The following is a 27987-nucleotide window of genomic DNA, read 5'->3' on the forward strand; positions in this document are numbered from 1 at the left end:
TACTCACACCTAAACACAAGGAGTGTACTGAGTGTTCATAAATAGAAATAAACACTTTTACAGATACAGAGTGACAAAACAAAACATGACGGCAAAACAAGTGATCAGTAATACTGCAAACACACCATAGCACCCTCATATACAGAGCCACAACTAAATATGAGGGTTTCATGTTGTCCCTGAGGTAAACCAGGGGGAACTTTCACAATTGGAGAGAAGGCGTGGTTTAGAGCACTCGTTACTTTACGTCACTATCAGAAAGATTCCATTAAACACACATATATATATTGGTTTAGGTTGTATATATGCTGTATATTTGATTTGTGTGTGATAAATGGTGGTAATGGAGAAAGTAGAAGAAACACGTTATCTAACTTCAGACACAGACACCCATTATTTTAGTTATTCTAATTAGATTTTGCATAAAACTGTAAAATAAACCACAGCAGCACAATAACAGTGTAATATCGACACAGTGCTTTTCTTCCTTTAGTTTTTTTTTCATAGAGGAAATCTGATATATATAAACAGAACTTCCAGAACCACATAAAGCTTATAAAACTTCTGAAGTCCACTGAAATCTTTTTTCACTATTCACCACTCTGCACTCACCACTGCTCCTAGCGGTTAATGTGGAAACTGCAGCGGGAATTTGGCGCTAAAGGTACAACATCCTCTCCCGGTACAAGGAACAGGGCTGCCTTAACTTACGCTCTTAACACAACAAAGCTCTCTATCGGCGAATAAACTCGTGCAACATTTTCAGCAATAGTTATTGTTGGCACCGGACTGTTTTATCCACCTTTGTTTATCTCCTCCTCTCTAATATTTCCGTCTATCTCAGCCTCAGAGTTAAGAATGATGAGGTAAGTGCTTCCGGTCGCCATCTTGTCTTTTTCCAGTGCTGAGCACTGAAGGGGTTTGTTTGGAATAATCGACCACGATCTCTTTTTCTTTTATAAGTTGTTAACGTTTGTTGTACAAAATGTCTAAACGACATCGTTTGGATTTAGGCGATGATTATTCGTCGAGTAAAAAGAGGTCATCAGACGGGTAGGTTTAACGGTTTACTGTGGTGTTGAGTTTAAATGTTGTCCGGTTAAACGGTTTTCAGGCCGCGCAGCCTCTTTGTTTCAGGCTAGTCAGTGTAGGTGGCTCGGAGTCTAATCACACCCGAATTTCACTCCAGTTTATACAGCTTTCGAAAGTTTTCGGGTTGTAAATATTATAAAAACGACTATAACCGGTTAATATTGTTTCGTATCGCTGGCTTAATGTCTCCAGAACACGTGGGTCTTTGCCCCCGACTAGCACTGTTGTTAGCAAGCTGAATTTAAACATAAATTGGTGCCTTATTTTAATGCACGATCCACTGCTTAGGCAAGTCGATATTACTCGACGTAGTGGTGTTAGTTTATGTAGAGTGAACGGGACGTTTAGGATTTAGACATGATGCGAGCTAGTAATGCTAACAGCTAACTAGTAGGCTAATGCTAACTCGGCTGTTACTTTACTGTCTGCTTTTATTTTTCACTTCATTGGAAACTCTAGGAAGCTTTAATGACGTCTTATGAATGTAGTTTTTTGTTAGCTTTACAGTCAATACGACAGCTATTCGTTTTGTCAACATTATTTAATGAAACTGCATAAGGTGAGTGATAACATTGACCTAGCTGATGTGTGCATGCAAACCGCCACCCGGTATTCTGCTAAACGGGTAGTAACCAATATTATACCATTTTCAGGTACATAGCAAAAGTTTTCTTTCTTTTTTAATTGTCTGATTGATTGTTTATTTGTTTATTTATTATACGAGGCAACACCAAGAAGTATTGGGTTTCGCCAACCAAGTATTAGCGTGCTAAAGCTAAGTAGCTACTTTGCTAGTAACTGCGACAGTGAAGGAGATTCGCTGTAGTTCAGAAGGTTGACAAGTTGCTCGAGGCGCCAGAGGTGCACAATATTTGTTATTATCCATTTACAATTCCCAGTATTGTGTGTTCGTGTTCTTGGTGGTGAACATTAACGGGGAAAATATCATCATATATCATATATAATCATATAACATTTAATACTTTCGTCTGTTTATTTTACACCGGTATGACAACTATATTTTGTTATTGTTTGATTGTAGGCCTTTTGTTACTGTGAACAGTTTGTCTGCTTTCTTCTTGTGTCCATCAACTTGTAACTTTCTTATTTTCTTCGTTCATGATGTGTCTTAATTAAAATCACTGTCTGTTTCTAACAACAGAATCACTTTTATGGCAGTGAAATTGAGGTTTTAAGAATCCCAGCAACACTTTTACCAGCATCACACACACTACCATCATTGCTATGATGAATTTCGGGAATGATTCAAAACCTAAATAATATCTGACAAATCTGCAGAACAAAATGTGCTAGCCTGTACAATGCACATCTAAGCTGACCGTTCTGTATATACTACAAGGCAGTCAGTGTTCTAAGAGTAATAGAGCAAATGAAACATTACTATGCTTTGTATATAATTTTTCAGATCATTATTCAGGCTAATTCACTATAGAGTAAGCAAACTTAGTCTGTTTCAGGAGCAGTTTCAGTTGAACAGTTAAAATAATGCAGATTATTTAGTTATGTTTTCAGCAAATGCTTCTGAATACTTTTGGTTAGATGATGAATTCAAATGCTTTGTGATTGTGGTGAAGCACACAATTCTGTTGCATGTCATTGCTGATTGAAATTCAGTGGAATTTTTTTGTAATTATTAAATAGTATAACTATTTTAGAGCTTACTTTTTGAATTGCAAATTGTCATTCAATCACCTGCAGAAAAGACCGCGACAGAGATCGAGATGAAAGGCCAAAGGACCGGGACCGGGATCGTGATAGAGATCGGGACAGAGATAGGGAGCGGGACAGAGACCGGGAACGAGACAGGGAAAGCAAAGCTCCCAACTCTGCCCTGAATGCGAGCGTAGTGTCTGGGGGAGGGATGCTTCCTCTGAAACAGGCAGCCATCCATCAGCAGATCAACCCCTTCACCAACCTACCCCACACACCACGCTATTACGAGATCCTCAAGAAGCGTCTGCAGCTTCCTGTCTGGGAGTATAAAGAGCGCTTCCATGAGATTCTTACACGCCATCAAAGCTTCGTGCTGGTGGGAGAGACCGGCTCCGGAAAGACCACACAGGTGTGTTACAATAACATCTAAAGTACAGCAAATTAATTTTAGTAATATTTAGATTTAATTATTAATATTTATTGAACTAAGTAATAATGATAAGCCAATATGTCAAACTCCTAAGCATAAGGGAATTTATTTTAGAACTAAGTATAGTAAAACAAGCAAATAATGTAAATGCACATGGATTCCTGGAAAGTTCTGCTAATTGCTATGAAATGTTTGTATCTGATTGACATGTGGTTGCTGAGTAGAACTGCATAAAACTAGTTGATCCCATATTGAGTCAGGTGTGAATATGTAAAATATGTTGTCTAGGCTAGTGAAGTTGTGCATCAGATGATGTGTCTGATGCATTAGTGAAGCATTTGATGTCAATGCAGAGCCAGCTCATTCATTCATTAACCACTTCTCAGGGTCTTGGCAGATCCGGACCAATTTGATTGGAAAAGCACCTTTCGGAGTTTGTGGCTTAGTATAAATGCACTTCTACATTTCCAGTTCTATCAATAGTTTGTTAAATTGAAGCTGTTACTACACTTACTACTGGCTTTCAGTCAGTCTGTCAGAGCTGTTTTTTTCAGTGGTGCAAAAACAAATATTTGGTCTTATTTTGTCTAAAATATCAATTAGGCATTTGTTTTAATGGCAGTTAGACTATCGTTTTAAAGCAATCTCACACTCTGTCATGTTGTTTGACTTGCCTGTGGACTCAAGCAGTATGATCCAGTATTGCTTAAATATATAACTGCATCCTCTTTCTCTGCCGTAGACAACCATATGCCTTGTGCTGGTTGGTTGAAGGAGAAAGCTACATGTGGATGACTAAATTATCTATGTACATCTCCATACGCTTTTTGGCAATAGTATACCTTTGGATGCAAATGTTCTTCCCCTGAATGAACGATTCAGAAAGCTGTGATGTTAAAGCAAATGACAAACAGCTGCTTTGATGAGTCAGAGAGCTGTCAAGTGAAGACCTGCATTCCCAGAGAAAGTGATTAGCACCCTGCAGCAAGTTTCTAAAAAAAGAAAAAGCACCACAGTAATAAGCTGTTTTCTATGTTTAGTATTGAAATTGCTTTAGCTACGTCATTTGTGCTATTGCCTACGTAAAAGTAGCCAACTTCTCTCAGTGATGTTAGTCACAGCCTAATATTAACAGTAACTTCATAAATGATCTTATGACTTCTACTTCAATCATTGATTTGATCAATGTTTATTGTATTCCTTTTCTCAGTTCTTCCCTGTGATGCTCTGCAATATTTTTGTTTTACTTGATAACTCTGAATAGATGTTATTGGTGTGAGTAAGCTTTAGTCATTGTGCATGTGTATACGGTGTGTGTTGTCCCTGTAGATCCCTCAGTGGTGTGTAGATATGGTGCGTGCTCTGCCGGGGCCTAAACGAGGTGTAGCCTGTACACAGCCTCGCAGAGTGGCAGCCATGAGTGTGGCTCAACGAGTGGCAGATGAGATGGATGTCATGCTGGGACAGGAAGTTGGCTACTCTATCAGATTCGAGGACTGCAGCTCGGCGAAAACCATCCTCAAGTGAGTCCATAAATGAAAAGCCTGAAGAGGAAAGTAATGAAAATTTGGCAGCTTATTAGAGGACATGTAGAATATGTCCCCTGTGTATTTGTGACTTGTACTGGTATTCTTGGTCTTCATTCTGAGGCCTGTATAAAACCTTTCTCTCTTAAACTCATGTATATAGTCAGATATAACCGTGCAAAGACATTTTTTATGCTCTGGTATATTTCTGCAACTGTATGTTTTGGAGCATATCAGGGTTTTATGTGTGGATACCCATGATAAGAGGCATAACACTGACATAACTCTTTAGAATTTGCAGAAAATGGGCTAGTATTTTTTTGTTGTTGTTTCAGCATGAACATAACATTCTCTATGATCTATTATTATATTTCTCTGTCATGGTAAATTTTTTTTCTTCTGAAAGCAGGACTCACTCAATGTACCAGGGCTCCACATGTCAAGGTGTTAGAATTTTGGGGTCTGTTAGTGTGCCACTGTGCACAATGCTTACCCATTAAAAACCTTCTCTGCAAACCAAAACATACAATTAAGAGCCAAAGTATAAGCTAGACTTGTGCAGTCTTGTATGTTTTCCATCTTACTCAGTCTTCTCAGTGATGTAATTTTAAACCGCTCTATTCGTATTTTTCATGCTTTCTTATGCGCATAACAAATAACAAGCCACAATTCTCACTTCAGTTTTGGCTCCAGTACAGAAAACAATGCCAAGATGAGAGCCCTTTGGAATTGAAATGCCTCATAAGCCAAGAAAATCCTTGTTGTACTTAAAATCATGTGCTGTTCTCAGCCAGCTATTGATGGTGAAAGGACCAGCTTGTTTATCTCCGGTTGCTTTGCAATACCAGCACACTATTTTATTATTTATTTATAAATTTTTATTGACTGGTAACACTGATTTGAGTATTTATTTATTGAAACAATCCCATGGTTATAGTTACAGTACTGCGCACTAGTGTAAGTGCTGCACATTCATGTAGATGGTGATATCATGATACATAATTTATTTTGGGTGTTTTGCCTTTTCATAATTCAAACATTTATTGCTTTTTTTTAATTTATTATTATTTAATAGGTACATGACTGACGGTATGTTACTCCGAGAAGCCATGAACGACCCACTGCTCGAGCGATATGGCGTTATCATACTGGACGAGGCTCATGAGCGCACACTGGCCACAGATATTCTTATGGGTGTTCTTAAAGAAGTTGTTCGCCAGAGAGCAGATCTAAAGGTGGGAGTGTGTGCAAGCATGTGTCGGTGCTTGCGTGCATGCATTCGCATGCGAGTAATTCTGTCATTGTTTTGTTTGTCTGCTTGTGCAATCCATCTCCATTTTAGTTCCAGTTTAAGCTGGGAAAAATAGATAAGCAGATGTTTTTCGGCACCACTCTGCTTAGTGTCTGTTGTGAATGAGATGCTGTAATACAATATTGTCACCTGAACCCTGCACCTCATCAGAAGTCATTTCCTTGGTAGCTGCTTTGACCAACTGAGCGCTATTTGATTCCCCTGATGTTCCACTCCACAGGAGAGCAGCACAACTTATGTTAAAAGGAATTCTCATCATTACTCTCTGAAACTTATATATTCAAAAGCTAATCGGCCCATTTCTTTTAGTGATGCATGAAAAATTAGGTTTTCTTTTAATTGTGTGCAAACTAAGCTTGTTCCCAAAAATCTTCCAGTAGTGACAGTCTTGTGGGCATAACCACGTGCGCACGCACCCCCCAAATCCCCACCACCACCCTATCTCCCCACTTTTCTGCTTCTGTGCTCTGTTTAAATTATCTCTTAACTTTGGCTGGCACTCACTAATGAAGTTCCTCTACTGCTGAAAGCCTGACATATGTGTGGCTGTTTGTTCTCAGACTAATGCTGCTATTACTCTCAAATACGAAAGGCCAGTCCGATTTATCAGCAGAGCTTGTACTGCCCTTTGGTCACCCCATTTTAAGGCAATCAACCCTGAGGGAGCAGAAGCATGTCGCCTTTTATGAACCCAATGTGCCAAACGTAGTTCTCATAAAGCAGATGGGTAATGACTGCTTGTTGTCAGGATCAAATCAAAGCTTCTACATTTGTTCAGGAAGTGTTAAATGAGGTCTAGGTGATGCCAAATGAACTGTGGTTCTCAACTTCTCTTATAAATTTGAAGTTAAATGTTCCTCGGTTAAGAGCAATTATGATGTCTCATGGTGCAGAAAGGTACTGAGGTGGACCTGGCCCTGGCAGTGTTGTATGTGAAAGGGGAGTTAAGTTTTAGATAAAAAGGCCTTCAGGGTAGATTGGACCTTGCCCACATGGCCAAAAAAAATTACAGCTAAGAAACTGTTGGTTGTTTGTAAACCTCATCCTTCATGTCCTTCAAGTTGTATTATTTTAATGGACTGCAGATTTTTTTTATGCATTTTTTGTAAATGCATCTGTACCCCACCAGCAAACCAATGGACTGTTAATAATTTTCTGTTCTTTTTGCCTCAGGTTATTGTCATGAGTGCCACCTTGGATGCAGGAAAGTTCCAGGTGTACTTTGACAGCTGCCCCTTGCTCACCATCCCTGGCAGAACACATCCCGTGGAGATCTTCTACACACCAGAGCCCGAACGCGACTACCTGGAGGCGGCCATCAGAACAGTCATTCAGATCCATATGTGTGAGGAAGACGAGGGAGATGTGCTACTTTTCCTCACAGGACAGGAGGTAAGGCCATTTCAGTCTGGAGACAATGCATTCGATTGGGTGGTGTGCTTGCTTTTTGAAACTGCCCAGCTGGTGTATGGAGGAAAACAGGTGCTAGAAGCGATGCGTAATGAGTTCAATAAATGGTCGCCTCTCGCACTGTGCAGCTTGCACACTCCGCACGATCAGTGAGTCAGTGAATTCACAGACTGAAACTTCAGCTAATAAAGTGCGGGATATGCATCGTCCAGGGGCGTTTCAACCTTGTGATTCACACAGCAAAAAAGCTACATTTTGTTTTTGTTTGTCTGTGCATGTAAAGTCAAGTGCTCTACTCATAAGCCTGTATAAACCTCTAAGTTAAAAATTAACATATTTAATAGAAATGGATGTGATGGACGTGTGTATAGACAATGCTTTTTAAATGAGGATTAAAAAAATATCTGCATTAAGTTTGCAAAAACACACCTATCCCATCAGCACAGTGCTGGGATCCGTGCTGAGGTTGATATGGGGCATGGACACAGCTGGCCTTAGTGCTTGGGTAAAGAGCCTGTGTGTGTGATGGCAGTGTGTGACCTAAATTCAGGCCTGAAATTAAGCCATTTGTTATTTTTCCTTTCTTGCAACTGATGCTCGCCCAACTGGAATGGGGAGTTAGATGCCAGGCCAGAATGATAAATATGGTCACAGATGATGGGTCAGCAGTGTCCTGCTGCAGTTGTCTGTGCTTTTCATACACAGTGTAGTCCGTAAGTATTTGGACAAATGACGATTTTCATTCTTTTAGTTCAGAGAATCAGCCCTTCCCCCCCTTTGGGCATTGTTTATATTTATTCCTGACCTTTCTGTCAGTTCATGCCATTTCAGTCAAAACTTTTAGGCTTGATTTTGAAAGTGTGGATCTGAACTTTTTCAGCTGATATTTTCTAAAGTCCTGGAGGACTTTTGTGACTGCATCACAGCATTTTAGAAAAGTACTCTTCCTACACACTCAAAATTTTGTCCTTTTTTGCATGATGCATAGTTTTAGTAGAAGTAGGTGTTGGAATGCAGCAAAAAGTATTGGTTTTATTTCTCATTTCCTTTTGCGAATTCATTTAAGTCTCCTGGCAGGTTTAGTTATATTGCTCAGTGATCTTCATTAAACGGGATCCTGCTTAAAGATTAAATTATTAATTATTAAATAAACTATTAAATAAATCAGTTCTCAGTTAAACTGTGCAGTGTCTTTCAAAAGGCATGAAAACAACTGATATTGTGCAAAAACTGCATAGAGCTCATAAAACTGAAATAGATTTGAATGGTTCAGAGCTCAGATGAAGGATCTTCAGTCTGTGAACTTTTGGGGACTTTGGACACCAGCAGCTTTAGAGTACGGCAGCTGTGCATAAAGTTGCATTTCATTCACTCCTAACCAAAGCTCACAGACAAATGCTTGCAGTGGACTCTGAAACACACACAGACTAAAATTCAGACAGTTATATTCACTGATGAATGCTGTGCCAGATGGATGGAGTTGCTGAATGGCAGCTCTGTACCCTCTAGACTGCGTACTAGACTGCATCATCAAGGGTGGAATATTGGGAAGTGAGATGGTATAGGGTCCCTGAAGGTGCCAAAACAACCTCTGCCTTATATGTGGCGTTCCTAAATGATCAAAAATGAAGACAAAAATCATGCCATGGCATCCATCATCCCCAGACCTCAATCCTATTGAGAAGCTGAGAACATCCATAAGAGGACAGTCTGAGTGGGTGGCAGGATCTATTACCCCACAACATCATTCTGAAATGAAATACTTTACCTGGACTTGGGTAAATGAATAAGAGAGTTGTTGGTTATCACAAATTTACACGAGTAGCAAATATTTGTTTATTTATTTTGAAAGTTGATCTGTCCATTTTTGAGTTTATAACTCATTGAATGTTTTTCTAACCCTAACTTCATTCTTCAAAAAATATATGAATGTAGGAACATATCAAAAACTATATTTTTGCAGTAGCAGCATTGATGAAATGTTATCTGATCTTTAAATTGACCGTGGCATTGTGACCGACATCCTCTCACATATTTTGATTAGAACCCCATGTAGAAATGGATACTTGTTATTTTCAAAGTGTTAAACAAGCTTATACAGACGAAAATCTGTTATTTGTCTAACTGCGGTGGCTTGAATTAGTCCCAAGCCAGTTCGCATCTGCTCCAGCTAATTTGCATCTCCACTGGCCCGATTTAAAAAGAGAGTTTCAAGAATGTTTATACAGAGTAGTAGAGTCAGTGAGCTGGTGTTGGTGCTGTGTCCCAGGTGCAGTCGCTCTTGTCGGGCACAGCCTCCTGTACATCTCCCTTGGTGCCAGTCCTTCTGACAGCTGCTGCATCCCCAGATCTAATGGTCTATTAATACTTTGGCTAATTTGATCAATCAATTCACATTTATCCTGTCCCGAGCTGCCATGGAAAGCCTTTGATTAAAAGGCACATGGCCACCAACACTATTTACACACACACATTGTACCCCTGGGAGTAATCTGTGTGTGCTAGGACTACCACATGGCCCCAAAGCTGTGCTCGTATATTCGGTATAACACTAATGCTAGAGCCAACATGGGCTGAATAATAATTTGCAGCTCTTTACTCTGTGGTAGAAATGAATCTGTGGGCCCTCCTCAGACATTGCAATCAGTCTCTTTGATCAGTCTTGGAAAATATAGATTAGCTGCAGCTTTATTAATTTGCTCCGTGTGTGTGTTAGAAGAAATCCTACTGTGTTTGGCAGCAGATCCGGTACATGGTCAATTCTTAATTGCCAGAGTTGCTTGCAATGCACGCTTTAGCCTCAGGATGGTGCAAGTGTATAGGCAGTAGTTTTTCCCATCCTCATCCGAGAGCCTTATACGGGGTGATCTTTATTTTATGTGTAAACTAATTCTTGACCCCACTAGACCCTTTGACTACTAATGCATGTGAGGAATTGATTTCAAATGATTATAGTGTTAATGTGCTTGAATACAACTGGTTAATATTGTTGGTTACTCAACAGAAAGTGTGTGTTACAGGCAGCTTATTGTCCATTCACTTGTTTAGTCCATAAAAATGCATATTAGGTCTTAGAACCATTTCACAGTTGATTACCTCAGTGGTGTTTGTAAATCTTAGCATTAGCTGTCAGATTTTGCCGGCTCCTCAAATCCCCTTTTGTGTGTGAGCCTACTATTTCTGCAATGTTTGCCCTCACTTAACCAATCCTTTGTGACTCGCTTCTGTTTATGCACCAGTGCGGCATTCTCATTTCACATTACCCTTACTACATTACCATCTGGAATAATGAATCCTGTGTGTGTGTCCGTGTCCGTGCGACTATTGCTTTAGACAGCAAAACCACAGGAAGTTCATCCAAGCAGCATGCTCTCCAGGTTTAATTTTCTCAGCCATGTCACAACTGGCTTGCAAAGTATGCTTGATCTAAAGCACTGAAACCCCACCACAGTTTGTGTGGTGTGCCTCTGGAATCTGTTCCAGGACAAGTTAATGTGATTTTCAGTGGGAAAATGGAGGTCAATAGGAGTTTAAAAAAGCTCAACAAAAATCAGCTGCTGGCTCGTGCTACTGGGGCATCAAAAAGCTTAAAAATGAATACATAATTCTATTTTGTTGCTAAAGGCAGGTTTTTGTTGCTTTGGAACTAACTTATTGTTACTGTATTTACTACTAACGTTGCATCCTCTTCTAACTTTCAGGAAATTGACGAAGCCTGCAAGCGGATCAAACGGGAAATCGACGACCTGGGCCCTGAAGTGGGTGACATCAAAATCATCCCCCTGTACTCCACCCTACCACCACAGCAGCAGCAGAGGATCTTCGAGCCTCCACCACCTCGGAAGCCTAGCGGAGCCATTGGTAGAAAGGTAAGTTTTTCTTATTAGTAACTTATTATGAATAAGTGTGAGATGGAAAGGATGGAAATGGTTGGTTGGCACATAAGAAACTCTCAGAACACTGAGTGGTGCTAGGACATCGTTAAAGTCCCGTCCTTGCCCCAAGCTTTGGTGCAGCATTGACTCACAGCATATGTTGTTTTTGTCAGCATGTGATTCTCCTCTCTAAAATAGCTGAGCATTACTCATGCAGTCTTAGCCCCTGGATCTTGCCGTCAATAGGTTTCACCCCTTACAAAATGACCTCCATCATGTTGCTTTGGCACATATCCAACCCAGACTCCCCCTCCTCTACTTCTGGAAAAAATGTCCAGTACATACCTTTTACTCTTTCAGTTTGTTTGTAATTTACTGCTCTTTCCATTTTTTATTACTTCTTGTAACTCCACTACATATTGATTTTATTGAATCTAATTGAACCGCTTGTTTGCTTTAATTCATACCACTTTGCCCCAGCTGTATCTGTAGCCATGCCTTCAATTCTGTTCTCCACACCTTCCTTTGGATGTGTACACTGACTCACTCTGGTACCTCGGCACCCCTCTCTCTCTCTCTCTCTCTCTCTCTCTCTCTCTCTCTCTCTCTCTCTCTCTCTCTCTCCCTCAATTGCTCTTCTTTGTTTCATGTGATCTTTTCATCTTTCCCAGCCATGTCCATGTTTACAGAGGTGCAGAGTTTTGCGATAGTTTGATTGCCCGTAAGCCAAGGTTCTGACTGCGTTAAAAGTTCAAACATTACCCGGTGTTTGCCTAGGCTGTTCAAAGATATGTTGACATGAAACAGCAACATGGATACACCGGCAATCGTATCACTGCAGTGGCCCTCCTGGGATGCAAAGCCACTCTATCTTGACTGGAATATGGGAAAAGAAAGGGGAAGGGCGCTTGTTGATGAAGCGTTTGGCAGAACAGGGGTGCCAGCAGTGTTGTAAATTGGCTCAGTCATAAACGGTCCCTTCCTTGGCCCATAAACCCAGACTGAGACTTTGAGATGACAGCAGTTCCACCCACGCCCTGGTGATTTCTTGAAGGTGTCTGACTAGCCTTGTGGCATTCAGGTATTATTTTGCTGCATCCTACCTCGTCTGTCCCCGGTTGCATAGAGATGAGCTCAAATTACCTTGTTAAAATGTCATCTTGTCAGACCCTCTGGCATACGTTGCCCACAATGCAAATCAGCCCCCTTTGGTGATAGTTGGAGACGGTGTGTGGTTGTTGTCTGTAGAGCACCTGTGAAGGAGCCTAGTGAACAGTTCTGTTCCAAATGCAACAGATTTTTATGGGCCTGGTGTGCAATTCCTTTTTAAAGCAGTCTAAATTTGTACAGATCAGCACCAGGAGGATTATATGCAGGGGATTGTGGAAATGTCATTGGTTGAAGTGAAATTGTGGAATAAAAGGACAGAGACATGAGTGCCAGTACATGCATTTTGTTTTTGTTTATTTATTTTTAAAGTTTTTTTTTAAACTCCACATTTCACTTTTTCCTTCTTGTAGCCAAGCTGTTCGGCCCAATGTGAGGAACGCGTTCCCAATTTTAAATTGAGTTTAATTTGTCAGTATGGCACCTTCCCTGGTGATGTCAGTGAAGGATGGCTTGAATTAGATTGTGTCTCTGCCTCTCTTACTGGCTAATAACCCAGAAGTAACATCCCAGTATGACACCCTAATGATATTACTGATGATAAACTCTTCTTAGTTCAGTTTTTGGACATACAGATCAGAACCGGCAGATCGTTCTTTACTTCGTAAGATGGAAGCGTTCAGTCATTGGCATTGAATTGATACATGTGCTATGTTGGTAACTATGTGGGTAAAAGTATGTGCCCACCTGTCCATCACATCCTTATGTGGTTCCTCCCCAAAACTGTTGCCACAACATTGTAAGCACATGGCTGTATAGTAGTGTTAATTTTGTCACCTATTTTTAATTTAGTCTTGTGCCAAATGTACTTGTTAGTTTTGGTCATTTAGTCATTCACATATCTTTTTTTGTTAGTCAAGTTTTGGTCGACTAAAAGTCTTTACAATTTTGACTAAAACTAGACTAAAATTGAGTCTTTTTTTTAAAATAACATTAATGCTGATTAATGAAATGTAGAAGTAACTTATGCACGTTATACATGGTATTGCACACACGATTATCGATTATATTTGGAGCAATATTACATGTAATTGTTAAACTTGATTCCCTTACATATACATTTGCTTTTATGCCTAATTATAATTTTGATTATGATGTGATTGTGACAGCACCCCAACCTGAAACCTCTACCCACGCCCCTGAGTTTTTTCTGTCATCACTTTTGAATAAGAAACAATATCAAGGCTATAAAACTTTGATACTGCTTTTAATCGTAATGCAAAGACCGGTCATTGGGACATAAGCTGTCGTGTACAATAAAAGCGCCTGCGCAGCGACAGGAAATATCATTTAACACAAAAAGCTGCCTAGATGGTGGATTTGCGCTCGGGATTTTTTATTTATTTATTTATTTTTGTGAGCGGCGTGTGGACGACTGCTTTCTACACGCACACTATTTTATTTCTTGATAACAGACCACTGTTAACAATAACACACCTTTGCCATGAAAAACAGAGTGTTGCCATGGACACACAGGATTCTACCCTTAGAGACAGAGCGCACTATTTTCTTTAGCAGAAGCAATACAATTGTTCAGCAGTTTCGTGTTGGAGACACAGGCGTATGAGACCTGTAACTTGAGCAATAGCGAGCGCGAAGCCGCAAACTCGTTCTGAATATTTTAAAGGCGTAACAGCTGATGAAAAGCAGAGACAATTGTAGACGAAAATGAAGAGAAAATGAAAATCTTAGTTTTTATTTTATACAAAGCATTTTCGTCTCGTCTTTTTTTGTCAACAATAATGCATGTTAATTTAGTCTTAGTCAGTGTTTTTGGACAGTGCTGCAGTCTTGTCATCGTCTCGTCTTAGTCATGAAAAAAGGTTTTTTTTTTTGACAAACATATTTCGTCTCGTCTGACGAAATTAACACTATTGTATAGGATGTCTGTCTCTGCTTTATATTAATTTCCATTTATTGGATCTAAGGAGCTCAAGCATGTTCCAACACCATGGTGCATAAAGAGAACTTCTTCATAAAGACTACCTAGGTCTGTGTGGAAGAAGCCCTGACCTCAAACCCTCTAAACACCTTTGGGATAAATTAGAACTCTAACTGCATACCAGGCTTTCTTGCCCAACTTTCTTAATGATCGTGGAGCAAATCCTCAACACACTCAAAAATCTAGTGGATATCCTCTAAGAAGAGTAATATCTGTTATAGCTGAAAAGTGGGAACAAAATCTGGAATGGGATGTTCAGGAGGTTTGGGAAGATTGACGATAGAATTGGGAATTCATTAATGGATTTCAACTATCATGATAGCCACCAAGTTGAACAATTTAAATGTCTGTTGGGAAGTGTGGTCTCTGCAGCTCTAAGGTAAAAATAGCACAGAACATTGTATGTTTCCCCCCCCAGCTTATTTTGTCGCCAATATGTAACATTAAAGCCTGCTGTCTGTCTACAAAACATCTTTCTCTGATGTGTCTTTTCCTGTCCATGCTGCCTGACAGGTAGTCCTGAATGTCTTTACTTGCAAAATTGAACTAGGTTTTAAATATAAAAATGAAACAGTGTCAGGGCATCTTCATTATTCAGTTCAACATGGCACATGCACGTACAGTTTCTATAAATGTACTTAACTTTTATAGTGAGCTTAGTTACAACAAATAATGTCTTGCATTTGTTTACAGTCTTGATCATAACCACATTCAAGTTTCCTTTTGTCTGTCAGAATGATGTACCATTAGGTATGTATGGACACGTCCCCTCCTTTTGTCCTCTCAGAGCCACAGGTGATATTGTCGTCAATCGTAGGTTGTTAGTGGACATGATAGCATGATGGTGTTTAACAAGTAACCTCATGAGCCTAATGTTCAACAAGCACAATTGTGATGGACCACAAACCTGATGAGAGTAGGCTGTAATTTCAGTAATATAGTCATAGTAATCCAAGGGATCTTACAGAAATTGTACATATATAAATTATATTATTTTGTTTTTTTTCTCTCCATTATAATTAGGTACAGTTTTTAGTTTTTGCTCTGTGTTCCAGTTTTCATAACCTTTTGGAATCCTGCCTGTGGGTTGAAAAGATACAAAAGGTTGCTAAAGTCATTTGTTTTATCATACTTTTTTTAAAAGATTGATGGAGGGTTGGATAGGGCAGAGGAATTGATCTGGAGAATTTTGGAACATTTAGATTGAAGCCACTCAAGTAAGATATCACACTTCTTGGCCTTATGCGTTCAGCCTCAGCCGCATTTGTTCCAGACCTATTGTATGTGGATCATTGAATCCATGAAGATGCAATTTCTCTACACCCTATGGGTCAAGGACTGTGAATCAGTGTGCGTAATAATTCAGTTGCCTTTGATATCCAATTTATGCAGATGCACCCACCTTTTATATAATATCCATGTCTCCCTCTCTAGAATATTTTAAGATATAAGAAGCCTTTTTCTGTCAATCTATGGAAACGCTTCATTAGACGGTTCTGAGCATGCGTTGATGGTTGTGGTCATCGCTCCTCCCTCCAGTCACCCAATCCTCTTTATGAAAATTTCTTTGGCCCGATTGTTAATTGCAAGTAATTAATATTATTGCATACATTGTTAGTTGTTTGGCCAGATCATTAATTCAGCCATTGTCAGATCTGCACTGTTTTTTGGGAAGAGGAGCTTACAATAGCGGTTCTCCAGCATGAGCAAGTTCTGCATGACTAATCCAGTGCAGCCTAAAATGCATCAGTGCTGTTATGGAACGGGAACATCTACTAGCAATACACAAGAGCGTGTGAGGAGATGCTACTCTCTTTCTCTCTTCCCCTCGTACACACTTCTTTCTGCTCCAAACATTTGTATCAGTGCTGATGGAGAGACCCACAGGGCGATGTGACTCATTTGATTTCTCTGTCCTTATTCGGCTGTCATGGACAGACCTACTTCAGTAAAATAAAGCCATCTAAAAGTGGGGGGATCGTCTTTCACTTCCTTGTTCACCTTTCCTGCCCCCTTATTTGCTCTTTTCAGTGTATTTGTTTGCTCTCTATTAAATTTGAGAAGGAAATAAACGTTGCAGCTGCCTTTATTCCTGCGAGATGCTGAGTGTAAAGCTGACAACGAATCCCCAGAGCTTTCCAACCTGTTTGTAAGCTCCGTTTTGCCGTTTCCAGGTTGAGTTATTTTTCCTTTTTCGAAAGCTGAAGCTGTTTTAGCTTTGAATTAGGTTTTGCCTTTTGGCCTCAAAACACCACCTTCGTCGTCTTAAAGAATATTTTTATATTTTCATTTAATTAGGGTTCTAACTTTGTGAAGTTTAGGAGCCTTCCTCCTGTTTGTCAGTGTGACAGATTTTAATTTGGCCTTTTCTGTTTTGCACCACATTGTGATGTGCATGCTGTGAACACCTCAGTGTGCATGAATCATCTACCTCTGTGTTACTTTGTTTGTCCAATGTGCCAGGCTTCTCTGAAGCAATTTATATCTCAAATCCCTGCTACTGCCAGCCTCTTCTCGGAGCTTTCTTTCTCCTCGTGAACAGATGCTTTGTTGTCTCGCCATAATAAAGATGCCAGCAGTCTCCAGCCCGGTATGGTTCTATATTGCATGCAGGGGCCACATGTACTCTTAAACCAAGTGCTTGATTGAATGAACATGAGTGAGGCCTGGTAGAAATACTGGGTAATAGCAAGTAGGCCAGGGCATCTTCTGAAGGCTTTCACCAATGACTGCCATTGTTTATGAACATATGAGTGTCTACACCAGGGGGCAGTGTTCATGTACCAGAATGGAATGCATAGGAATGCATCAAGAAAAAAAGGCAAAATCTTAAATAATAATGGAGTGCCCATCATGTTTCTGAAAATAAGTGAAAATCTAACATAGCCTTAATAAACAGAATCCAAAACAATTTGCACTGTAACCTTCTGTAAAGCAGCTTAACTAGGAAAACTGTTAGGCCATCCTTAAAAATAAGTAACAGTTTAAAAAAAAAAAAAAAAAAGGTTGGTAGGTAGGTCTCTTTTTTCTTTCAAGTTTTAATATAAAAAAGTACAATTTTGATGATGGTGATTACGTAGGTATGACTTTAAACAAATTAGCACATCGCAACTTCACTGACTGGGTCTTCAACCCGTGCCTTCGGGCGCATCATTGCAAACCTTATTTTGATGCTGGACACAGGTTTTCCAGAACTGTGTTAAATTCCAAGTTAAAGTGGTGTCGTGCTATTTTAATGAATTTTTTAGATGAATTATCGTGCCCGAACCCGATAATATTATTGTATTGCTTTTTTTATTAGTTGTTTGAAGAGTAAAAAAAAAAAAGGTCGGTCTTAACGCAAATTTACAACCGGCAACTCGGTCGGACTTCAAGCAAAATAAATAAATAAATTGAGTCGGTCCTAAATTGACAGAGTTGGTCAGGTTACGGCAAACAAGAATATTTTTAAGGATGGCGTTATCAATTTACGGTTTAGAATTCATTGAAAATGTTGTTTTTTTTAGTCTGTATTGTCTACATTGTCATTCCTGGGAGTACGTTAATAAAAAGTAGTGTTTGATTCTGCGGACTGATTAAATCAGTTTTTATAACGACAACTACAGCTGTTATAAAGCTTTACGTTTTATTTTTACAGATGCCACAATATGTGGTTTTCTGTATAGAAGTTCATTCTTTTATTCATGATAATTTATCACGTGAAATAAAGGAATGGAAACCCTATAGAATCTCACTCGAGCTGTTGAAGTTATAGCCGTCTGGATGCAAGAGTTTTATTATAACAGACGTTTTATTACAGAAGCCACCCTGAAAAACCGAAAGCTTGAGTGGAGAAAGCACTCTTGTCAGATCAGTTGTGAAACCGTACGAGTGTGATTTGAAATGCATTCCACTCTCATATGATGGGACCAAATGTGGGATTATCAAAAAGTTGTGCTCTGTGCGTACCCATAAACCCAGACGTATAAACCAGCAGCCTGATCTGGCATGAATCATTAAAAAATGCCAGAGTTGGGCAGCTTCAGTGAGCACCAAGCTGTGTCCAGACATGTTTTCCTTCCCAAAACAGGGGCAGTAATGACTCTAGACAGGTTATGGGTGGTCATCACAACACACCAGCATGCTTTTACAATGACTGAGAAGAATATGGTGTTAGATGGTGTTAACTGTTTGGTGTCATGAATAAACAGCATTTGAAACGTTGATGGGGATAAAAAGTGGTACACTCTTAGTTGTTGGTGTACATTTGTGATTTCATCTAATGTTAGATTTTTTTTTTCTTCCAGTGTGTTTTGTAAAGTTGTAAAAAAGCTGACACTGTATTAGCCAATATTCAAGACTTAGTATATCAAACAGGGTTTCAATGAGCCTTTTCTTGATTGTTGCGTTCAAAAACTTGCATTGGTGAAATTACAAGCAAAGGATTCATATCCTACTAGTGAAGACACGCATGCTCTCTGTGACTCTCTGTGATGGCTCTATTCATGTGACTTGAAGCGGGCTTTACCACATGATGTATCTTGGGCCAAAGCTGCAGCCAATCTGTATTCATTTAGAAAAAAAACGCAAGCACTTCTGAATTATTTTTCTGTTAATTTCTGTGGTTGCAAAATTAAAAAAGTATTCTAGGTTTAGATGTTATTGTGCTAAATAAGGTAGTAATAGTTTATAAATGTAGAACACTCTTGAATCTGTCTCAAAGGAAAGTTATTTTTTTTTTAATACCAGTGTTTGAGATTTGATGCTAAATACCAGGAAACGTTCAGCAGATTTTCTCAGTGCTTTTGTTCTCTTTGTTCTGCACTGTGCTCCTACAGGTCGTGGTGTCGACAAACATTGCAGAGACGTCGCTGACCATTGACGGTGTGGTGTTTGTAATCGATCCTGGCTTTGCCAAGCAAAAGGTTAGCCACCCTCAACTTTCATTGTCCTTGTTTAATGTCACCTCATCATTTGTTTCTGTTGCCTCAGAAATCCCCCTGATGAATTCCGTGGCAGTAGAGATGGAGAAGCTAGTTAGATATTCTGCTGTGTGTCATAGTCTAGTGCAGTTTGAAGGATTGCACTGGGAATCTGCTGCTGTCTCTGTCACGCATTCAATTTGTTGTCTCTGCACTCCTTGCACAGGTGTATAACCCACGCATTAGGGTAGAGTCACTGCTAGTGACGGCGATCAGTAAAGCATCAGCTCAGCAGAGGGCAGGAAGAGCCGGGCGTACGCGACCGGGTAAATGCTTCCGCCTTTACACAGAGAAGGCGTACAAAACTGAAATGCAGGTAAATAAAGCTTATATTACATTTGCAAAAATATTACCATAATTTTTAATCCAATTGCTCATAATGAAATGTAACTGAAAAGTAGCCTAGCAGCTATTATTTTTGTTCCTGTTCATATCACAGCTGCTTGGTCTTTTTGTTCTTTCTTTATCTCCGGGGTTTGCACACTTTTTACACCCAAGTTCCTCTTTGTCTGCAAAATAAATTCCACAGACCATCGGAGCAATATATATGATATATATATATATATATATATATATGAATTTATATATGATATATATGTGAATTTATATATATATATGTGTGTGTGTGTGTGTGTGTGTGTGTGTATATATGTGTGTGTGTGTATATATATATATATACGTGTGTGTGTGTGTATATATATGAACATTTCACAGATTTGTTTTTGAGGTTGGGTTTTGATTCCTTTTCATTCAAATCAAATACCTGCTCACATAACTTAAACATTGATGAAGGTGGATTGTGATTCCCAACACTTTAAGAATAAATTATTGACCCCTGGGCTTTGCTTTCATGGACCACTGCTTTGTATAATGTAACGTGCATTAGACTTCTCATTTAATGTGGTCCATGGTCATTTACATTCTAAACACTGAAACCTTCAATTGTGCTGCAAATATTGCTTCTTAATGAAGCGGCAAATCTTGTGTGTTTCCATTTCATAAAAATGCCTTGTTTATTAAAATGCACTTTTATTTTCTGAATAATTTAAATGTAGTAATTACATAATGTCTAACAAGGAATTGTTAACCAATGGGCCATCATTACCCTAGTGATATTTTGGTGAACCTAAATAAAACTATGCTGTTGCTAGTGTTTGTTTGTCACCATTTACCATATTTTGATTGGAAGTAATCTGAACATGCAGCAAGGATGACCATCATGTCATTATCACTACTTACTCATTGACCAAGTCCTTAGTCCTGCCAGATGGCTTCATTTCTTTTTCTCTCGCTAAATTGATAACTAGCCGTACTGAAAATAAGACGTCCTGACAAATGGCCAAGTGAACACAGTCTTCATTTTAAATAGTGTAATTCTTCCCTGTCGCGTGGGGCGACAAAGTGAATTTTAAAACATGTTAAATAGCTCCTCAAACGCGGCAGTCTCAGCTCTCTTGACACATGGGAACGTGTTAGTGCCTGATGGGAGACCCTGACTAATTCATTCTCTTTTTACTGTCTTTTTCTGCCTCTCTCGCAATCTTGCTTTTCCTACAAGGATAACACATACCCAGAGATTCTCCGATCCAACCTGGGCTCTGTAGTGTTACAGCTGAAGAAACTTGGTATTGATGACCTGGTGCATTTTGACTTCATGGATCCACCAGGTACGTAAAGTAATGAATGCACTTGCTGTCTTAAATTAATGCTATTATGAAATGAAAGCATGCTTTCAGGTTTTATTTGCATTGGTGGCATTTATTTAGAATCTGAAAATCTCTTCAGCAGTCTAAGATATGAACTGTTTTTTTTTTTTATTTCCACTCCTAGATATGAAATTATAAATATGAAAATATATATATTTAAAAAACATTTCTTTGAATGTTGGTGCATAGTACATTCACCTGTGAAAATCTCCCAAAAAGCACAGTTCTGTGCATAACTTGCATACTTCACATACATTCACAATACAAGTCAGTTTCTGTTATAACGTTATCAACGGTTGCTCGCTCACCAGCCTCTCATCCCCCCCCCTCTATTTTACTGTCATATTACAGTTAAAGCACCTAGTCCTCTGCCCTAAAGCCTTTTGCATCATTACAAGACTTAAACCGAATCATATTGAATGGGGTCAGAATTGAATCTTACTGACGTTAGTTAATTGAATTGTTGCTTGTTTATATATATCGTTTTTGTATCATACACATTTTGATATTGTGCACTATCCGTAGTGATGTGGATTGTACAGCTTATGCATAAAACAACCGTTCTCCCAAAATAACACCAAACACCTCGATTCCTAAATAAAGGTATAGCTTTGAAATTTGTATTTAAAAATTTTCATGAATACTTAATGTTTTAAATGTGTTATTCAGTGCATCGCATTCTTTTAATGCTAGCCGGACTATGAGAGAGATTGCTAAGAGAATTGTGGGGCATCACATCACTTTATGATTATATATACATCCACAGATATAGCTGTACTTTTCGGAGGGAATTTGACTTTCCTGACTAGGCATTGAACATTTTCTCTTGGCACAGCTTTTATGCTGCTAGCTCTGCTTTTAATTCTTCATGATATAATCAGACATGAAATTGGGGTGACTGGACATTTCTGTCTAGGTTGAATCAATCTCACTGGGTTCTTGGTGAGTCAGTCTGCCTTAGGCTGGAAGCAAGCCAGAAGCTCCTTTTACAATTTAATGTCCGTGTCTGTTTAAACCATTCACGTGTTTTTTTTTTTCTTTCTTTTTTTTTCTTTTTGCCCTGACAAAATTTGGACCCACAGCTCTAGAAACTGAATTCCTTTTGACCATGAAATTGCTAGATGATCATTATCCTGCCTTCTTGCCTCTTTGTTCTTCTACCTAAATTCATGCTTGTAAATGTAATAAAAATACAATATTGCCGGTCATATTTTTCCCCTGAAATCGTATCAAAAAAACGTATTGACCTGATGTTTGAATTCTACCACCTCTTTTTCTTCACTCTATAAACACTATCTTCCTCTTCCACTGGAATAAAGGTTCCTTTTGCTAAATTGGTGAAACAGGAATTTCTAATGTTAAATAATGCCAAAGTGAATCGTTTGCTCAGTGATATTTGCTGAGAGCTCCTACTCTTGCTTTATATGCAATCTCTCTCTCTTTGCTTTTTCTTTGGGTGAGCAGTTGGTAGTTTGTTGCTGATGAAGGCACATGGTGCATAGATTTTTATTTTACTTTTATATATAAAATCACTATACCATAATTTCCACCTTGGATACTTTTTCCATGAATGTAGATTTATAGAATTGAGCCAGCACATAATTGTTTATACTTTCACCATGTGTATGGTGGGGAAAGTGTGTTCAGTATAAGCGATCAATACCAAGTCTTAATAACTATCCAACAGCTACCTTTTAAGAAAGAAATCTTTCCTGACTGACTTACTGCCTGTAGACACTTATTTTTACCCCACCAATTTTCACTTAACATGCAACTCATTGTTAGGCACTGCTTCTCTAGAGCTAAAGGTCAGTAATTGAATTTTGAGGTGTGTGCGCACTCGTATGCTTTAGTTTGGTGTGTTACTAGTCATGCAGTGGCTTAGTATGATAAGCACCTGTGTGGCATTTTGGTCGTATATTACTTCATTTATTAGAAGTAATCTCCTCTTCTTTTTTTTGTAGCATATTTTTGACTCTTAAAATAAAATAAATGTCTAAATCTCACGAGTTCAGTCACTTCAGAAGTCATTGTGAAGTAAGAGTTCACTGGCGTTAATGCAGTAAAATAGAGTAGATATAGAAGTTAGATTTTATGAAGTCAAGACAGACTTTATTTATAGAGGACATTTTTAACAGAACAGAAAGTGAATCAATTTTTTAAAAAGTTAATCCTAAGCTAAATAAAATTGAAAATTAGGCTTAGGGCTAGTTTTAAATCAGTAGTGGTTTAACAAGGTTAGTCTATGACAAGAAGGTACTTAAGAAAAAATCATTTATTGGACTAATATGAGGATATAACTTTAGTCTATCATAGTTTTGGTTTTTAAACTGTTAACTGCCTTAGCAATTGTAGCATTTTTATTGGTCAGTTATAATTATGTTGGTAAACATTAGCAAGCAATTGTTTTAACTCTGAGATTTTAAAATGGTATTACATGGCTATGCATTGGTGTGTGTTAGTTTAAAAAAAATTATTCACTCTGTCGTTGAATAGCCACAGGATATTTCAGGGCATTTTCTTTTGACTTTAACTCTTCTCAGCTCCTGAGACTCTGATGCGTGCTCTGGAGCTGTTAAACTACCTGGCAGCACTGAATGATGATGGAGACCTGACCGAGCTAGGCTCTATGATGGCAGAGTTCCCTCTGGACCCTCAGTTGGCTAAGATGGTCATTGCCAGCTGCGAATACAATTGCTCCAATGAAATCCTCTCTATCACCGCCATGCTATCAGGTAATATACACACAGCAGTGTCGGTTTGACTTGTTGGAGATTCATGTCCACCTGTCCCATTTGGACAAATTGTGGTGTCTTTTATGGTAAAGACCTAGAAGAGCTACGTTGTATGTTTTTTGTATGTGTCTAATTGCAGGAGATTCTCATATTTCTCTTCCTCAAAGAATAAAATCTATTGAAATCATGATCAATTAATTGTATTTGGCCAACTTAGAAATTTACTCATTTAACTTGCAAGGTAACTTTTAAACAGGCCTTGGTTAATATATGCAGAGAAAGAAAAACATTGTAAATAATGTGTGGATTCAGTGTGCAGCTGTAGTATGTAGATGGTAAGTGTTTCCAGATCCTGATGAGATGATTTCAGGGTGTGTTGAGTGGAGGGGTGGGGGAGAGCAGGGAAAATGAGACACAAAAAGGCTTTAGGTGAGCGCTTCATTAGTTGGTAAATCCTACATGCCTCTTGCATTTTGCATAAACAGTCCCTATTTGGGTCTAAAATTAATTCAGCGTTTGATCCAAATTGTTACCATTTCTTGAAGTAATTCAAGTTTTTATTTAGATTTATCCTTGTTGATTATACTGAAATGAAAGCCCAAGTTTGAGCGGTTTGCGCTCTTCTTTGGTGAAAGTCTAACTTGCCCTGATTGGGATGGTTCTGGAGAAGTTTGTAAGAAGCTGTGCTTTATCTGCTGCAGCCAAAGTCTCTGGAACGTCCCCCATTAAAGCAAACAGAAGTGGCGTGTGCTCTCTCTCCCTCCCCCTCCGTGTAGCATAGGCTGTGCCATGCTCTAGCCTCTCAACTAGGCCTTGTGACCTGTTTGAACGAGTGACTCATGCCTATGGGCGGCTATGTTGGGGCCCATACCAACCTTGTTTAGTCCCACAGTGCTTTGTGCGCCCCACCGAGGCCAAGAAGGCGGCTGACGAGGCCAAGATGAGGTTTGCCCACATCGACGGAGACCACCTCACACTGCTCAATGTTTACCACGCTTTCAAACAGAGTATGTACCACACACGACTGTTAAAACTGCTCTTTTCCTTTTACTTTTGAATAAACTGTTACCTTAAACAGTAAAAATAGTTGTTTTGTAGATTTTTCAGATGCTTAAGCTGACCCATCATTTAATTCTTAGTTTTAGTGAAATATGATGGATAAGTTGCTGCTCTCCATCTAAGAGCTTTATATCTCCAAAATCCATCAGTGTCTGGACTGTGACATGACATTTTGAATATTGGTGCAGTGACTGTTCAGATCTCTAGGTAACTGGAATGAGCTACATAATTATTATTGTTGTCTTTTTTCTCTTTAGACCACGAGTCAGTGCAATGGTGCTATGATAACTTTGTGAACTACCGTTCACTGATGTCGGCAGATAATGTGCGGCAGCAGCTCTCGCGCATCATGGACCGTTTCAACCTGCCACGGCGTAGCACTGAGTTCACCAGTCGTGATTACTACATCAATATCCGCCGTGCGCTGGTCACCGGCTTTTTCATGCAGGTGTGTGAGAATGTTCAGCTATAGGTGTAATGGGTAGTGTTGGGTTATATGTTGGGTTGTCTTTTAAATTCCCCAAAAAAGTCCTCTGTTTGTCACTATTTGAAATAGTAATAAATAGAATTCAGAATACACACACATACATATACATATATGTATATGTATGTATGTATGTATGTATGTATGTATATGTATATATGTGTGTGTGTGTGTATGTATGTATATATATATGTGTGTGTTGTGGATCTCGCTACAGATTGTTTAATAATTAATAATCATTTAATAATTAATGTCTGAGTTACTGTTATAGAAAAGTCCTCTTGCATGAAACAACTCCGTAGCTTTTTTAGTAAGCACAAAATTAAGTAGAGATTGTAAAATGCACTGTGATTTTGTACTTTCTTTATATTTCAAGTTCAGTTTCTGTGTAGAACCAGAAAGTTAGAGTTTACTGAATAAGGAATAGGTTAAAAACCTGCTACAAGTGCGTAGTCACTCAGGCCTGCCATTATAATGGATAGCTCTCTTTCAAAGTGTAACCATTTAAGCATATAATCAGAAATCAATTCAGTTTTTTACCCTGCTGAAGGAAAATAAATGGCATTTTTAATGGGCCTGTCTCCAGAAGGGCTGCCTGAAACAAGTGACCTGACTAGTTAAATTACTCCATTAATATCAAAATATTTGTCAACATTAACCTTTACTGGCAAGACAAACTTGTGCCTTCGTGTATGAATTACAGGGCGTTCTGTCGCCGACGTCTTTGTTTGCCCTGGGATTTTTATTGAGACAGATCACCCTGTTTAATCTGCACATTCTTTGCTGACTGTTTAATTGGCTTGTGTGTGAGAAGGAGAAAGAGAGGGAGAGAGAGGGGAGCATTTATGCGTGTGCATACATGTGAGCATGAGATTTATTTGTTAATTTGCTGCTGTTGTGTTATCAGGTTGCCCACCTGGAGCGTACAGGGCACTATTTGACAGTGAAGGACAACCAGGTGGTCCAGCTGCATCCGTCCACCGTGCTGGACCATAAGCCTGAGTGGGTGCTGTACAACGAGTTTGTGCTGACCACCAAGAACTACATCCGCACCTGTACAGACATCAAGCCTGAGTGGTAAGCTAAAAATCTCTGCTGTTCGTTTCGTGTGTGTGGGGTGCACTTTCTTTGCTGTTTGTCTATTTATGCCTACAATGGAGAAAGTAATGGATGTGGTACACTAGTAATACCTCTCGAAGTTCCTCATTCTGTTGTTAGTGGGTGTGCACTGTCCAGTGTGGTGGGGTTTTTTTTTAATCTCAGTATTAATGAGAGATGCAAGTAGCCAAAATGTGTAACCTACATCAATTTTTTTGTCACTTTTGTCAAATTGTATGCTTTGTGCTAGTTTCTTTAGCAGGTTAAATCACATTATCTGTACTATGTAACTACATACACTACTAAGACGCCAACAATCCTATTTTCTTTTTCTGTCATTTAGTTTAAAACCTAAGATGTATTATATGAACAAGATGCTTTATCTTTGTGCATCAGGTAGGGAGTATTAACTAATTGTAGTAACGAATTAAGGTGTGACAATTAAAAAAATCCTGTCAGACTACACGCTCAGTAGAATTGGTCTGAGGAACCATTTGAGCCAGTTGGTTAGATTTTGTCCCACATTAGGCCTAATTTACATGGAGTTTGAACTACACTTGTTACTCTTAGGCTTTATCACTTGCTGTTGTTGCTGAACTCTCAGCTCCATGTCAAGCATATACCTAGAAAATGAATGGTCACCTGTCTCTTTGCCGTTTGCTCATGTGAATATATGGTAAGATTGGTGGCTCTGATTGAACAGTATGGTTCAGCTTCAAGATGAAATGGATAATACAGCATAGGAACATTTTCTTAGCTGAGAGACAAGCAGAAATTGTGTGTATGATGGAAAAACTGACTATAATTATTACTTCACCACTCTAACAAATAGAATTTTTTTTTCCAGGCTGATCAAATTCGCTCCACAGTACTACGAGATGAGCAACTTCCCTCAGTGTGAAGCCAAGCGGCAGTTGGAGCGCATCATCGCTAAACTCCAAACTAAGGAATACACTCAATACTAAACGCCCTGGACGGCATAAAGGACAATATGAAATTTAAACCCGCAGCTGTTCATGCGGATTCTTTCAGCTCTGAAAGTTGTACATTGTCATCATGTCAACATTTAGATTGTCTTTTTGTTTTGTTTTTCCTCCCCTACCCCTTTGTTTCAGTTTGTTGTTAAAATTATTTTTATAAGGATATTTTCTTCTTTGCTTCCATCTCTTTGGCCACTTGTGATATTACACAGTGTTCAATGATCGGTTTAATTGGGAGTGAATGCTCAACAGATACAGACATCGACCATTTTTATGCATGATCATTCATGTGAATGTTGACATTCCTTATAGACGTTGCAAACTTTTACTGAAATGTAACTGAGTAGACAAGTTCTTGTTTATTCTGTTAAGGAAAACTTTGAATTCAATAAAAATATTGATATCAGCTGTTGATCACCCATCTGATTCAGAGTATACTTTGGTTGTTCTGTTTGTTGTTTTGTTTAAGTAAGATTAGCATTCAACCTACAAAGAATGTGTTAGAATGGTTAATATAATTAGACACGGGTCTTATT

At 38.9% G+C, this 27987-nt stretch overlaps 1 protein-coding gene across 2 annotated transcripts; it reads left to right on the forward strand.

The window, feature by feature from the left end:
* The first annotated feature begins 639 nt into the window (after positions 1–639).
* dhx15 (DEAH (Asp-Glu-Ala-His) box helicase 15) lies at positions 640–27870 on the forward strand. 2 transcript variants are annotated; one of them, XM_027169267.2, is made up of 14 exons: positions 640–866; positions 2812–3175; positions 4526–4719; positions 5798–5957; positions 7208–7426; positions 11146–11313; positions 19246–19332; positions 19556–19705; positions 20948–21056; positions 23639–23830; positions 24715–24837; positions 25147–25337; positions 26281–26450; positions 27319–27870. In XM_027169267.2, exons 1-14 carry the CDS (start codon positions 859–861, stop codon positions 27434–27436), a joined length of 2253 nt encoding a protein of 750 aa, XP_027025068.1. In that variant the 5' UTR covers positions 640–858; the 3' UTR covers positions 27437–27870. The 2 variants fall into 2 exon arrangements, with proteins under 2 accessions (XP_027025068.1, XP_027025066.1); XM_027169265.2 differs by lacking the exon at positions 640–866 and adding an exon at positions 885–1053.
* Positions 27871–27987: the final 117 nt, after the last annotated feature.

This window comes from Tachysurus fulvidraco, chromosome 1 (assembly GCF_022655615.1).
Source record: "Tachysurus fulvidraco isolate hzauxx_2018 chromosome 1, HZAU_PFXX_2.0, whole genome shotgun sequence".
Taxonomy (NCBI): Eukaryota; Metazoa; Chordata; class Actinopteri; order Siluriformes; family Bagridae; genus Tachysurus; species Tachysurus fulvidraco.

What these genes read in the sequence shown, in the direction of transcription:
- dhx15 (XM_027169265.2), top strand. Translation starts at nt 986, where the DNA reads ATGTCTAAACGACATCGTTTGGATTTAGGCGATGATTATTCGTCGAGT. An exon ending in AAAAAGAGGTCATCAGACGG is followed by an intron (nt 1,054 to 2,811) that starts GTAGGTTTAACG and finishes AATCACCTGCAG; the next exon opens with AAAAGACCGCGACAGAGATC. An exon ending in GCGGAGCCATTGGTAGAAAG is followed by an intron (nt 11,314 to 19,245) that starts GTAAGTTTTTCT and finishes GTGCTCCTACAG; the next exon opens with GTCGTGGTGTCGACAAACAT.